General features: G+C 36.7%; 1 protein-coding gene across 1 annotated transcript in view; it reads left to right on the top strand.

Annotated features, from left to right (window-relative positions):
• The window catches only part of LOC140231338 (uncharacterized), a 157559-nt gene that overhangs the window by 93385 nt on the left and 47714 nt on the right, over positions 1-16460 (top strand). The window contains exons 10-13 of the mRNA XM_072311494.1: positions 1417-1540; positions 3873-4005; positions 8150-8351; positions 10763-10818. Coding sequence (XP_072167595.1) covers positions 1417-1540; positions 3873-4005; positions 8150-8351; positions 10763-10818 — 515 coding nt within the window. The remainder of the gene's footprint in view (positions 1-1416; positions 1541-3872; positions 4006-8149; positions 8352-10762; positions 10819-16460) is intronic.

Genomic DNA, 16460 nt, shown 5'->3' with positions numbered 1-16460 from the left:
AGTAGGCAGTCAGAAGCTGAGTATATATTAAGTCAGTTACAATCTTTCATTTTTCATCATTCAGTTTAAAATAGCCGTTGATTGCTTCTCAGAAGCAATTGAGGACTAAATTCAGTGTTAATGGAGTCATGGTTTGATGATTTACTAGCCAAGGAGAGATTTCAAATTTACCTGTATAAGATTTGTTGTGAAAACTTGTAAGTTAGTACCCATAACTCACAAAGATTGTATAGAAGCTTTTCTCATCTGTAATCACTGCATTTTCACGTCGGTAGAAGAAGTAAAACTTCCTAAAAATGTCAGAGTTGATCATCACATGAAACCCACACATTCTGGCTACAGTCTTGCTGCTGGTTTTGAGAATGTTTTGCCAACACATATATCCTGTTGTGACTATTGGTTTAGTTTGAGATGAGATGGATGATAGACACCTGTCATTTCAGTCTACAAGTGGCTCAATCTCTTCTCACAAGGTCGGCATCTCCAACCCACAGACTGATCATAATCCTGATTATAGCAAAGAGCTTTTATTGTCTGTTCCCTTCCTCAAAGTGATAATTAGCTACAGTATGTCGACTGATCTGTGTTTGGTAGAACAAAGCCAGAGTTTGCGATGAGAGGAGACAAGGAGTGGGGTGTGTTAACGAGAGCTCACAATCAAGAGGAAATTGGTTCCTTAACAGATTGTAGGGATGGGTAAACACAGATCTGGCCCATCTTGCTTAGCACTGAATGATGGATGTATGGCGTCCTTCTCCCCACACAACATCAGTATGTCATCCACTTTGTTTGACATAATCTGGAACAGTTGCAAGGAGTCTTGGATTATCTTGGATATTTACACAGAAATAATCTACGTTCTCTCTCAAGCAACTTTCTTGGAGGAGTGATATTAGCTATTTTGTTTGACACAGTCATGCCTCGCAACAGACTGTATGCCAGATTAAAAGTTTTCTTAGGTACGTCATCCTAACCTCTTTGTTAAGTTGTACTTTTTTTCACTTCACAGGTCAAAGTACAAGCATCACATTTTGATTGTTGTTATTAATTTTTCTCTTTCTGTATAGCAACATTGCATGAAAAAAGTTTGTTTTATTGTCTCACCTTTCTCCTGTTTGCTTACAATGTCTATCACATCCCCTGATGAACTTTATTAATAAAGTGACATTTCACATATAAATATCTTTTCTTTCTTACTGTATTGTGCCATTATTCACTTCTTCTCCCCATGTTGTTTTTCTTCCCATTTCATTTCAACCATTTGCCCCAGGATAGCATCATTTTCTTGTGTTGTTAATGTTATACATTCTCTTATTTTCTTTTTTGTCACCTTATTCTATTTTATATAATTCATCGCTAAATATGACATGTTAGTAATGGTCTTACTCTTGTTTTTCCTTCACCTTGTGAATGCAGCCCCTGGTGTGAGTCTGGGCCTTGGAGTGGTTAGTCTACCTACTCCTGACTGTAATAATGAACGTAGGATCTACATCCAGCACCTTGCTGCTAACTCACCAGCAGACATGAATGGAAGACTATGGTGAGAACTAGTTTTCTTCATGTTTGATTGCACTCACGTGTGGGTTTTAGATGATGTACAGAATCAATAGGATGGTTTGCTGATACACAGTGTATGAATGTTAGCAGCAACCTTTGTCAAGTAGGAATGGAGAAAATTATTTCCGTGAACTTGTCTGTTGATTACAGAATTCATTCTAACCTTATAGTGTTTATGCATGCTGATAAAGTATGCTCAAAGCTGTGCCTGCATGTGAAAGTAAAGACAAGAAAAAAAAATGATCAAAAATCAAAAACATTTTTTCATTCCCACCCAGTATATTTCTTACTGTTGTTGTCCATTAACCCATTCCATACGGGAACCTGGAGGCCTGTGAGTTAAGTCTATGGGGATTTCAGAATTCAGTATGAAACTGGTTAACAAACCACTAGCTGTTGGTTTATGATAAACTCATCACAGTTTAGGAACTGACAACAATCCTGAGCAAAGTTTACAAATCTAATGCATGGAGGCTCTCCCTGGCTGTCCAGCTGTTGTAATACTGTAGTTGAACCACAAATATTTGCCTAGTGGTAATTGAGTGCTGGTGTTTCATGAATTCTGTGATGTTTTGCTCCTCCCTTTCACAGTCAAAAGTGTTCCCCTTTAAATAGCACAATATCATCCTGCCTAACCCGAACATGTTAGCAAAGGTTCTATCTGCCTCCTAAAAATAGCTCATACACCCTCAAATCCCAGTAATTGGGAACTTCTGCATAATTTCAGTATTTTTCCCCATTATTTCATAACACATGCTTGAAGCACTATTAGAAAAAAGGGGCTTATACTTTTGTGGAGGATTTAAAGGATCAAACGGTGGTTTCAAACATGTTTTATTGATCTTCAATGTTTGAGCAGGGATGACTCAAACATGAGGCTGGGAGTGTATAATATGCACACTGAACTCAGTCCTTCAAAACATGCTCACAAGGCTGTCAGCTTCACATTTGTTCAGTCTTTGACTTGGATTGTTACTACCACTAACTACAGCCACATGGTCACTGGAATCCCACCACTCCCATCATTCTCTGTGCCTTTCAGTGTGAGGAAAATTGATCCATATCTCTTATTCTATAGCATTGACTCAGAGAATGAAGGAGAAAGTAAGTCCAAGTATTTCTCTCTAAAAGTCTTTTAATAGTAGAGATAGGCTAAGGTGAATGAATGGAAGGCCATTCAAATAATATTCCTGTATCACATGGTAAGATGCATTTAATCACTGGTTTGTTGGCTCTCTTATCTTTTTTATGCTTTGATTTGTGCATGAAAGAATTCTTCTTGCTATCCACTTATATAATGTCTAAGTTTGTTGGGTTAACATGTATATGGGACCATTACCTTATCTCCAGCATGTGTGCTTTTACACCTTTCTATGTTGCAACCGTTGTGCAGGTTTACTGCAAAATGCTTGACATCTGAACATACAGTGAAATGTTCAAATTCATGCTAGCACAGAATGGTATTTAAAATGACAGTTGTAATCTCTGTGGCTACTGTATTCAAGAAGACATTTAGATAATAGGTACATATTATTTTGTGTCTGTTTTGTGCAGTCATTCCTTTTTTTTCCACTTTCCATCTAGTGAGCTAAATCCTGTGTGTTTATCTTGCTTCCTGTCGATACATTATTAGTGACAGTATGAATTCACATGGGCAAAACGTGGTAAACAAATGTGCATGTTTTGATTTTTTTTTCACACAGTGTCAAATATTAGTCAGCTCCATATTGTATGAACATTTTATGTTTATATGTTTGTTTGTTGTTGTTTTTTGTGGTAACGGAATAAGTGAAATGCAGCAAATCATGAAGTTCCATTGACATCATGAAGTACCTCTTTTCTCCTGCCAGAATACTGGTATTTGTAGTTTGGTGCAGGATTATATATACTGGCTGACAGTGGTTTTATGTGGCGAAAACATTCCTGGAAGAATTCAGCACTTTACACCATTTAAGTCAGTTTGTTGAAGATGGAGTGACAATGTCAATCACTAAGCTGTCAGCTGCCTACAAGGCAATGGATGTATATTATTGACGTCATTGAATTGATGACAATCATACCTCTTACATTGTACTTCAGACTCTGAAAATTCTGCATACTTGGATTGATTATGAATCCTTAACATGTAAAGGGTACCATGATGTATCCCTTCATTACTAGATAGCCAGGGATATGAAAACATTGCTGTAATACATAGAATAGAAGTAGTAGATACAGAAGGAGCTATAAGAATCAATGCATTTCTTCATAGTTTTCTGTAAACTTGTTTTTGACTTCTGATGTGCTGATATGTCCCTCCTTCATCCATCATTCAGCGTCGGAGCTCAGATTCTTGCTGTCAATGGTCAAAGTCTGAAGAACGTAGGACTCCAGGAAGCCCAGAAAATCCTGGGAAATCTCCAGTTTGGTCCTGTCACACTCAAGATTGCTCGCTACTCAAATGCACTGGTAAGTTCTTGATTCTCAGGCACACTTCCTTCTTAACAAACATTTACACTTTGGAATAAAAAGTTAGATATTGTGAGGCACTAAACTGTTGGGACACACACTTTGCTGAGGATAGGCAATCTTTGGAAACAGGTTGGCCTTTGCTATTAACCCATTTAGGACAGGCTGATATTGCTACAACACGCATTCGGCACTCGTGACTCGTCTTTAACCCGTTGAAAACGAGTCCCGAGTATACTCGGGCAAGTGTCTATGGGAAATGCCTGTTGCAGCAAAATCAGCCCATCTTCAACGGGTTAAAGGGTTAACGTTCATTGATACCTCTAACCTTACTTTCTCTTTCGCTCTCTCTCTCTCTATCTCTCTGTAGTCCTCATTCTCAATATTCATACAAGTAGGCACACATATTAAAGCACACATATAAAGTCATTATAATAATTCATATACAGTCAAACCTGCCTTGGCGGCCTCCTGTTTATAGCAGCTACATCCTATGTACCTGCCTTGTATAGCCAAAAAAAAAAAAAAAAAAAAAAAATCCTTCTGAGAGAGAATCCATGTTAAAGACCCTGTCCATAGTGGCCACCTTTTTCATCTCCCTTAGGTGGCTGCTATAACAGGTTTGACTGTATGTTGATTTATATTACAATGTTGAACGATGATGCACATTGTGAGAAGTCAATGATCTCAGCTAATTACAACTCCTGTGTTTTTGTGTCAGTTTGACACGTCATAAAATGCGAAAGAGGTTACAATGATCTAAAGAAAGAAAACAGATTGCCAAGGTTTATACCACAGACACAGGTAGGCCCTGTTTCTTGCAGCCTTTGAAATAGTATTCCCTTCAAATTAACCCATTTCATATTAAAAATTTGAGTTTACACAACTAGCTGTGTTTGACTGAGATGTAGTGTAGCTATGTGTGTATTGACCAAGTATACATTTTCAGTGGCTTTACATTATAGGTAAGTGTGCAGTTATGCAGTGTACATCAATTGTTTCCATTCTAATTATATAAAATGACCTATGACGTCGATATGTTATGCAGGCAAGGATATAAATAGGAAGTTTTCTGTAGGCAGGAAAAATGTATTGGAAAGGAGGGTTTTGCTAATCAATTATTTGAGTTAGTCTAATGCTGAAACAATGTCTACTCAGTCTGCTGAACATAAATTGATCTGGGCTAGGAAGCATGGGTGCCATTGTTCCAATTTAAGCCATCCATTCCTGAGAGACCACCGTGCACTCAAGTTGCTTTCTCAATATCCTGTTAGAGATATTGACTTGAAAACTTGAAGAAGAAGGGATGATATACCTTTGGGTATATTGCTCTTATCGGAGAGAATAAAATATCAAGAAGAATTGGAAATGGAGACTGATTATCAGCCCGAAGAACTGATCAATGAATTAACTTCACATAGAGTATTGTGTTTTCTCCTCGAAGCTCAGTTCTGCCTCATTGGTTTTGAGGGGTGTCTTACTACTGGTCCTTTCAAAGATTTTGGGCTGTCAATTCACTGAAGGGGTGGTCAGAAATCAATATCATTTCCTGGTGTGTAAAGAGGGGTGTGAGAAGGGATTAAAAACTCTTTAAGGGAAGCAAAAATGGGAGTGTAAGAGGTTTCATAGACCTCACTCTCAGAGGTTGGAAATGATTCAGTAGCTCATATACATGTAGCAGTATCTCATCAGGATTTATTTTCTTTGTGCAAATTTAAACTTAACCTGTGACACCATGGATGAGTTTGACTTTCTTGTGCTTGTGGAGTTTTACAGAGAAACAGGCGATATTATGGTAACTATGCTTTCCTCTGTCACTTGCCATGCTTATTCTTGTATCTATTGATGTGATAATGATGTAACCTTGATTGGAATGTCTTTGTATCATTGTTTCTGGAAGCAAATTTGTAACTTTTAGGTCACAGGCTTTCTATGATATTCTATTATTGAATCTTGTCTCTTTGTTAAATATGTTTTTTTTTTTTTTCATGCTTGTCCAAAGCAAGGGCAGTAGATACATGAAGCATTGTTACTTTTCAGTATCAGAATGGTAAAGAATTAAATACACAGATATACTTTAAATATGTATTGTATATGCATTTAAGTTGTATTGTTTTCATTGAGGATATACCAGCCTTAAGTTAAAGCGTCACCACAGAGATTTATGTTTGTGTAAGTTGCTGCTGGGATGTTCAGGTGATGATAGCAAATTATGACATTTCAGATAAGATGATGGGAGTTTGATCATCCAGTGTGAATCCTGTGGACATTATAGTTTGAAGCAGAGTGTCCATGCCTAAATCACCTGCCTAAATTGTTCGCTGTTACCCCTGATTTTCTTCCTATTTCTTAGTTTACCAAATTGGTAAGTGAAGTTCATAAGAATGATTCCATGTAAAAGCCTGTGTACAAGCTCCTATGTGTGTAGTAATCACAGGCTTGTTTTAAGATTTACCCAGTACATTTTGTGAATTAATCTCTTATTATATCAGTATGCATGGTAGATAAAAACAATTCCTTATGTGTTTTTTTGGAAAGTTAGATGTATCCACATCAAATACATGGTGATGTTTATGTAACATCCTACATGTATGTGTATCGCATGCGACCATTATGTTGTATATTTCTTATCACCCATAACTCATAAATGTGTAGTGCACTTTGTAAGCCCTGAGATATTGTAAGTGTACACGTTTGTACAACATGTACGTAGGTGTAATATCAACGTTTATGTGGAATGCATTTTTTTTTTTTTTTACCTTAAGGCACGCAGATTATATGATGTACATGTAGATGCTTGTGTTACGTATGTACATAGCCATCTTTTGACATTAGATTCAAGAAACATTATTTTACTTCTTGTGTACGTAATAAAATCAGAAAGTTGATATAGGCCATGATGTCATCTTGAACTCAACAGCAACTCCTACAATTGTAACTTAAGATACAGATCATATGAACAAACCTGACCACACCCCTGAAGAACTCCTTGCATACTTAGAGAATGTGTGTTGTCATGGTGATGATGATACAATCCCCACATCACTACTCCTTCATCTCAAAATTTAGATTTTTGTAGGATTTTTTTCCCTCTTTGCATGTAGAATTAAATGTCATCCATGTGTATTTCCATCCTTATGGTACATGCAAAAATATGAATACATGTACTTGGTGCATAGTTGTTTTTGTCCATAGTAACCCACCTTTAACCACTGTTTGTCAGTACCCCAGGTATTAGCTCTTGATGTATAAAATTTGTCAGTCTTGCCAGTGTAAGAATTCAGAAGCAGTATTTGTAAGGAAATTCCACCTTTTTTCTTATGTTATATTTCTCTTTTCATGATTGATAAATGTTTGCAAGTTTTGGGAATTAAAAGAATTCTCTATATCCTCTTGTCATCAAATTTTATTTTCAGTGACGTTGGATAAATTTAGATTTGACCAATGAAACCACACAATGATTATGTCAATGACATCATGCTTCTACAATGCCAAATATATTTCAGTGTGCTGGCATAATGTAGAGTCTTTCCCAAAGGGAGACAATGAAACCCACATACACACACTAATCTAATTTGCATGTATTTTGGTATGGCTATTTGACAAGCCAAGGTCTATCAAATTCCTGTTGGTTAGTCATGAATCAGGATTTTGAAATAACCCACATGTACAGTGTAGTATTACCTACCTCCATCCGTAGGTTTGACTCTCTCAAAGTTGGTAAAGATCAAAGTTGAGTCAATTCCTATTCATCAGAAAAATGTCTTGTGAAACAAAAGATTTAGGGCACATCCTATTAATTGTGCTTGGAATAGAGATGAAGTAGTAAAGCTTGCCAAGACTCCATGTGCCATCCTGTCAATCTCACACTCCCATATCTCACCTCTGTACTGCTCAGTCCATCTCACAGCCCCCATACCTCACCTCCATACTGCCTAGTCCATCTCACAGCCCCCATATCTCACCTCTGTACTGCCTAGTCCATCTCACAGCCCCCATATCTCACCTTTATACTGCCTAGTCCATCTCACAGCCCCCATACCTCACCTCCATACTGCCTAGTCCATCTCACAGCCCCCATATCTCACCTCTGTACTGCCTAGTCCATCTCACAGCCCTCATCTCCCACCTCTTTTTCCTCCAGGACTGTGAGGCAGAGATGCAGTACCTGAGGTCCAAACAGCTGGCAGCCGCCTCCCAGCATGAGCCTCGCTATGAGAGGGTACCTGACCACACCCACCAAGAAGGGGAGGAGGATGATGGGGAAGAAGAAGCAGCGGAGAAAGATGGCGCTGGTTCGATGTCACCCTCATCCATGTCCTGCAGCTCTAATACATCTAGTAAAGGTGATTTCAAACACTCTGGAACTAGAAAGCTTTTACTATATTGATTGCAAGTGGGATAGCGACTTGCAACACTTAGTTGCTTGCTGTGAACCACTGATTAGGCCATCTATCTAAGGATATATGTAGGAGCTCATTGTGTACCTATGCTACTTTTTTTTGGGGGGGGGGGGGCGGAGGAGGTCCGCATAACCTATGTTCACTTAGTAAATACATTGTATTAAAAAAAAAATAGGTACAAGAACTGTCATTTACTGAAAAGCCCACTCATAATTTATACTTCAGGAACTTTCGATTCATAACCTTGAATGTGACTCAAAGCCCCAGTATAGCTAGTTCATCAAACACTAAAGCAAGATATTTTCATAGCATGAAGTTCTCGCGAATGGGAGCTGACAGCCTTTTTCCGGCATAAAATTTTTACTTATTGTCACTGGCATTCAATGCATATAGTGTAGACAAAAATGTTTGTGTGCCTTTTAATTTTACAGATCTTGGCTCTCACAAGAATTGGTAAAATTAAAATGCAAGCAATCATTCCTTGTTTTAACAGTATTATAATCATACAGCTAAAAGAGCAGATGATAACTCTTAGCTTCTGCAGAGGCAAGGAAATCATACCACCTTTATCAGGATCAGTTTGAAGAGGTCATTTCATGACACAGTGATAAGATACACAGCCAATCTGGCATTAATCAGCCCTGTGTAAATTGATTGGATACTGTACGAGCTGAAATTTTCGCGTACAGATATTTTTGCGAATTGCTACTCGGAGGACATTTTTGCGTGTTGTTAATTTCGCGGTTGCGAGGGTCTAACTGAACTTACTTATTTGCGCGTTGTTATTTTCGCGTGTTGTTATTTTCGCCGTTCAAAGGCAATTCGCGAAATTCGCGAAAATAAAACCACTGCGAAAATTTCAGCTTGTACAGTACTGCATTCGTGCACAGGAATCTCACTTCTCCTCTTCAGAATGGATTGAAAAGGAAAGCAGTGTAGCTCAATTTGTTTTTTAAAGCTTAAGTTCATGAATTTCTTGATACACCCTTGACTTTTGGATTGTAGTAACATGCGATGGTTTCTTTTAATTCTATTTTGGTGGCCTTGCTTTGTCAGCAAATGTGTGTTGCTGTTTGCGTGTTACTAAAAAGAGGTCTGGCAAGGAACTTGAATCTCCTTTCCATAAGGGTATACAAGCAAACTGAAGGACAATCTTTCTTGGTCGGGTTAGAATAAGCAGGTATAATGCTACATCATCAGAAGTATATCTCATTTCAGTCAATGTCTATCTCACGCTTGTATACAACTTACACTTTAGATTTGAAGGCTTTCACAAGGATTAGACAGAAGAGAATAGATGTACTAGGCAGAGTTTGTTTCAGTTATGATTGCTGTCAAACATATCTAAATTGAAAAAGCAGGGACTCACATCAGTAAAGGCAGAATTTGATAAACACTGGTCACAGTAAATGGTACTTTCCTTTAACCGATGAAAAGATGTTGATTTTGGATAGGTGTAAATTGATGACAATTCAAATTATCTTTCCAAAAGGGTAATGGGGTTTTGTATGTGCACCATGAGAAATGCAAACGTAAGTGGTTTACATCAAGGCTATACAATAGGGAAATAATATTCCAGAAGGATTATCTTATTACTAATACATAAATGAGTGATTTGAAATATAAGCTCTTTTTAAATCATGAACTGGGAGATCCAAATGACATGATTGTTAAAGATCATTTGTGATTCAAAGTTCTTACTGTCACTCTCCAAAGGTTCCTGACTTGAATGTTTTACCTCAAATTATATGCTGAAAAAAAATGCAATAATGATTATTAACAGAGACAATATTACCTGCAGGAAAAACATGCACCTAAAATATTTTTTGTATTTCCATCATAAGATAAGGTATTTAGTATATCAGTGTAGCTGAGCACATGAGGTTAATGATATAATTTGAGTTTGTAACAATTATCTCCTAGCAGGCTTTGAGGCATTAAAGGTCATTGCCTCAAAATAGCCCCGTACTTGGAAGGTATTATGGGTAGGATGTCGACTGCCATATCTAGCAGGAAAAGTTCCAGATGATCTTCCTTGAAATACTCGCTTCAATGGCAAGAAAACATAGGGGGCGATGTTCTAGCTTCTTTATTTTTCTTTACCAGAAAACTATGATAAAAGTTAAATGCTTGAAAGTAGAGAGTGAATCTGAAGTGTCATGTTTCCAGCATTTCATCATGTTCTGGATGGTACATGTGTAAGTATTCTTTTATGTCTCTTTGTTATGTACAAGCCCAGTCCTACAAAACAAGTTTTAGTCATGTCATGGCTTTATGAGGTACAACCTGTAGATGCATGTGATACTAGCAGTGTGTTTACCCATGTCTTTCCTTCTTCATGTCTTGGTTCACAGAGTTTTCCCTGCCAGATCCACAGTGCACTAGTAATGATGTCAAGAAAGGAAACAAGGTATGTAATGCTGGAATGGTTTTTGTTGCAGTGTCAGGTTTTCTTATGACTTCTGACATTATTTAAAAAGATATGTTTGTGGCAAAGCCCAAAATAAAGGTATGTCTTTTTAGGAAGAAGTCACAGAGATGACATCAAGCCAGACAAAGTTACTGTGTACAGCACCCTAAAAAGTTAAAATGTACAAGTGTATGCAGTTATCTTTTACAGGTGACTGCCATTAATAACCAAGTCCTTGGGACCGGCAGTTTTCTTTCATTATATTGATATTTTATGCTAGCCGAACAATAGAGTGAATGAAGATATATAAAAGCTGATAATTTTGTGACCTAAATTTCACTTTGTTGTATCTGAAAGTTTGTTTCAGCCATGCTTGTTATAATGGGGGTGCATCCTATGTGAGAATCATAGCAACACATCACAGTAACATTCCATATATTTCATGTGTGTGTTATTTTGCACATTAGGACCATTGCAACCATTTCATGAATATTTGATTTTGCAATTAATAATCACATTGATGGAATTGGAAAGAAGTATTCTTCTTTTGTTTGAAATATTAACAATCTCCCTCAGTAGAGACAATGATATACAGTGCAGTTTTTTTTTTTTTTTTTTTTACAAGAGGAAATACTTTCGCAAGTCGTTACTGATCTGGCTGTAGAAGTGCAAACATCATAGAATGCAAACAGTATCCAGTATTGTCTTACTATGTGGACATTCCTTCTGTAGAATTGTCCTGGAATGTGATATCATAATAGAACTACGTAGTCAAGCAGGCCTTGATGGAATGAAAGGAATCTTATATTTTACCCTCCATAACAATTGATGGACTATGTTACTGTCAAGTAGCCATATTATCTCACAGCTGCACCTTATGTTAATTCATTGTTAAGTTGTGATATCTTAACATCGTAATGCCGAAGATGCAGAGTGCATCATTAACCATTAACCCTTTCACTCATCACTCTCATCATTTCTGTCTTTAAATCCTTCTCTCCATTTCACTCTACATTTTGCTCAGCCCTAATTATCATCATCATTGTTCAAAGCAAACATGACTCCATTTATTATTGGTGTTAGTGTGTCTTGAATACAGTCAACCTTACTCAAGTCAAATCCAAAGGGACCAGAGAATATCCTTCAACTTTAGTGAATTTTAACTTACACCTTAGAATTAAAACATCTCTTGTTTGTATCTGTCTGGGGTAGAATTTTTCTTTGACTTAGCCAATTTCTTGACTTGTGCAAGGTTCACTTTGGTGAGGCTGACTGTACTAATAAATCATTAGTTATTCTGACTAAAATCCCATTCATTGCACACAAGATTCCTCTTCATTAATCTTTACTAGATTCTAGATTGAGTACATTGTAAACCTTTGATAAGATATCAAAGCTTGCTGTATGTTGCCAGTTTGTGAAAGCTTCAAGATGTGCAGTGTTTCATTTCTTTGGAATGCATTCATTAACATTTCTTCTCACCAAAATCATGTCACATGATCAGTATGTCAAACGAGTGTCCTGGGCTACGTGGGTACGTCTAATTATAGCTTTTCAATGTCGCAGTTTTGCTCCTCTTTCCATCTACAATCCACTTTGAATTTTGTCAAGCTTTACTTCTACTATGCTGAACTCCTATCTTTATCTTCATTTCACTGAAACAGGTAGATTTAACCCTAACTAGGCCGGGCTATGTAGGTACATTGTAGAGGATACGGCTGGGGGGGGGGGGGGGGGCCTCCTAGGCCCCCCTCCAGATCTCAGCCATCGACTGCGCGATCGCGACAAAAATTGGCCCACACATTGCCTATGATTTAATCTAAAGTACCGTGAAGTTAATTTTTTTTTAAATTATCATTTATGTTAAATTATGCTAATTTATGCATAATGATGCATGAAATCAGACAATTTGGTATAAATCACTAAGTAAAGCTCAAAACAGGCACATTTTTTGTAAAGTATTCTTTTCAGTATCCTTAGCAATGTAAGAGAAAAAAATTGTGCAATCAGAAAAAAAATTTCTAAAGTATTTTATTGTTTTTTAATTTCTTATGTATTTCTTTGTTTTTTCAACTTTGTTTTTCATTGGTTTTTCGATGAAATTCATCCGCGACATTGTTCCGAACAAGAAAATATGTTATTTATTGATTTTACTCAATAAAACCCCGAAATAATCATGCTTTTATGAAATTTGCCTGTAAACACAGTTTGCATTGAAATTGTACACAAATTCACGTTTTTAAGCAATTTTTGGTCTGACATGCACATACATATTTATGCGCAACTTCGGAACCACGTGCCAAGGCATCGCAAATTTGGTGTCAAAAGATGCGGGAGACTCGAAAGAAAAAAGTCATGAAACATCGTTGCGATAGCTTTTCGCGATACATCGCGCGAAACGTCGAGGGGCGGGCCTCGGAGGCCCCCCCCCCCCCCCCCCTCCGGCCTAGTTAGGGTTAAGTGTTGAATGTTCAAATGTCAAATACTGTCTTTTCTACATGTATGTCAACACTTGAAAAATTGTAGTGCTGTTATTCTCTGCATACTTTCTCTTTAATTCTTGAATCTCTACATCTGGGCCCCATGTTATAAAAAGATAAAAATCGATTTTAAATTCCTCACCACACAGGCTGCCATAGACTTACAGTTGAAATCAACTATAAAATCAACTTTAGCTGTTCATAAAACAGGGCCCAGATATACATGTATTAAGTGTTCTGCTGGATACACATTGTTTTGTGAATGGTTGTTGACAAGCCAAAAGATGAAACAAAAAAGTAACTCTGAGGAGAGGATTTCAATAAGAGCCTGATCCAATGCAGTCTTTACCCCTTAGTCTGCCATATTCTTCTCTTGTCACTTCTGCTTGACAGCCACATTTATATTACTAGCACAGTGTGGAATGCCACATTCATTTTCCATAGGCAGTTGACATACAGTCATTGTGTTTGTATATTGAATGTTATTAATTTGATTATATGTGTGGCTGATTCTTTAGGTAATCTCCTAGAGACCCAGTTCTATTTGTATATCCTGTGAATAAGTCTCTTGGTGTAGATAACTGCTCTCATTCATCCAAAGTCTCTAAATTGATATGGTTAGAGGGTTAGTACCTTTGTGCTGTTAAAAAAAAAAAAAAAAAAAAAAAAAAAAAAAAAAAAAATCAGAGGGCACTTTAAGGGTTGATAGACCTCATCAGTTAAAAAGGGCTTGCCAGAACTCCCTCCACAAAATATCAGTTCTTCAGCTAATTCTCACTGGACCAAGATATCTTTTCCTTCTCTCTAGTATCAAGGATAATCATCAATGTGATTCTAACATCGCCTGAGTTGCAGTTGTCACAAAGCTAAATTTTGATCGTAATGCCACCGTTAACACATTGAGAACAAACTGAATTTGCTATAACACGCATTTCTCATAGACACCTGGCCAAGTGTACTTTGGACTAGTCTTCAATGGGTTAAGTAGCCAGAGTTTAATTGACCACACTGTGTTGTCACTCTACATCAATTATAAACAGGAAATATGGAAGCAGGAAATATTCTTTTGATTATAACTTTGTTCATGCTACATGTATTCAATCATTTAAGACTTCCAAGAGCAAATGCAGGGAGTAATTTTGAGCTGGGGGGGGGGGGGGGGGGCTGCTAGAGGGCAGATGAAGACTGTTTGTTGGTGATAATTCAATTGCTCTGGCTCCATGCAGGAACCAGAAAATAGGACGCACATGACAACATGTGCTGGTGATTAGGTTGTGAAGAGACATGAAAACTTGGATGACAGTTATGATGTCACGCTGACTGTTTTTAGGCCAATTTGGGTCAGAAGACCTGATATGATCCCACCATAACCACAAAGGTCTGCCAACCTTTCTTAAAGTTCATTAAATATGCATTCAGCATTTCAGTATGTTTGACTTTACGTTTGTCATTTCATCTGTTTTTCCTTCTCTTCATTGAACTTCTTTCACTTATACAGATTCAGTTAAACAGACAAACTGAAATAATGTTTTTTATCATTTTATCAGAATCTTTTATAAAAGAAAAAAAAAAAGAACACCAAAGAAAAAATCATGTAGTGGTAACCCGCAAGTGTTTTTGATTGTATTGAGATAGAGTTCCTTGAATGATCACATCTTTGATTCAAAAGCAATAAAAGGACGATAAGTTATTTACTTTATTGTATGCTGAAAGATGATTTGCTACTTTGACAAAACTTTGTATGCCCAGTCTGTGGTATATACAATCTACTTGAAAGGGCATGGAATGATGTACAGAGGATGTTTGATCTAGTTTACACAAGTGATTAGGCTTGACATTTTGATTACTGTAGGCTGTTTTTGGAGCTTGATATCTGCCCTTAATTCTATTGACATTCCCCTTCAGAGATGTATACACATATGTTACAAGATCATTCAAGTTTCCCAATATCTGTATTAAGATTTTCAAGAAGAGAATTTCCTCCCAGACAATTTTTCAAATAATTTTGATAGATGTCAGTATCATTCAAATGTACGTAAGGTGCAGGATTTTTAAAAGTTGATTATCAAGAGTATTACTGTAATCCATCTCTTTTCAATATCTTTTCCTAATCATAGCCGATGCTGTGAAGTTCTGCCTATGTCTACTGTATAAAGTAAATCAGATACATTGTACTCAGGTGATAAGACCATAAAATTTATTTTGGTATTACTTACAGTTTATCTTCTATATTGCACAGAATCTCATTTCTGTTTCATTTTTTAATGCTTCTATTTAATTATTTCACACTTTTAAACCTTCATGTATTCACATCATTGCTTCAAAGTAAATACAATTTTTCTTTGATCAAAATATAATTTCCTTTGATCATGTGTTTGCTGCAGCCCCTGTGATACATGCACTCATCCATATTTCCCACAATCCAGAATTTTTCCTATCATTCCCTCTATCATGCAGATAGTTTCACTGTTCTATAATTCTGAAATATTCTCTCATTCTGCTTGAAGTATATGTCATATCTTGATGCTAACTCAGTGTTCATAAAGCAATAAATTGTTAATGTTCTAATTTAATGTTTTGCTTTGGCATTTCCTCTCCTTTTGTATTATATCTGCTGCATTTCGTAATTGGTTTAGGAAAATATGCTATCTCTCTCTTTGGCATCCTTGCTGAAGCATTACATTGCACTTCATCTGAACTCACTATTGTATGTGAATATTTTTAAAATAATCACTTATTTCATTTTCATGATGTGTTTGTTTTTTTACTCCTTATTACTACTGGCAGCAGTGCTGAAAATGATATCTGGTTTATGTAACTACCATCCTTGAGGGGGTCATTATTAAAAATGTGTCAAGACATTTTGCTTCTTTTTTTTAATCTGAAATTTGAAATACCGAAATAGAATTTGTAATGGTATTGTCCATTTTGCCTTCAAATTATTGAGTGACATGGTTGTGAAGTTTTTAGAGATAAGCTGATGGAGTGATTTGATTTTTTTTTTTTTTAAGTTATCTTTTCAGTGTCATGTAAAAATGAACATTTTTCTAAACCAAATAAAGTTACAGCAGTGTCATTTGGAATCATTTTATCTTTACTGCATGGAGAAGTCAGTCAGACATACTCTGTGTTCTGCACGAGATTATCAAAGTGATATTAGCG

The sequence above is a fragment of the Diadema setosum genome, chromosome 7 (assembly GCF_964275005.1).
Source record: "Diadema setosum chromosome 7, eeDiaSeto1, whole genome shotgun sequence".
In the NCBI taxonomy this organism is placed as follows: Eukaryota; Metazoa; Echinodermata; class Echinoidea; order Diadematoida; family Diadematidae; genus Diadema; species Diadema setosum.
This window is presented reverse-complemented; position numbering and strand designations above follow the sequence as displayed.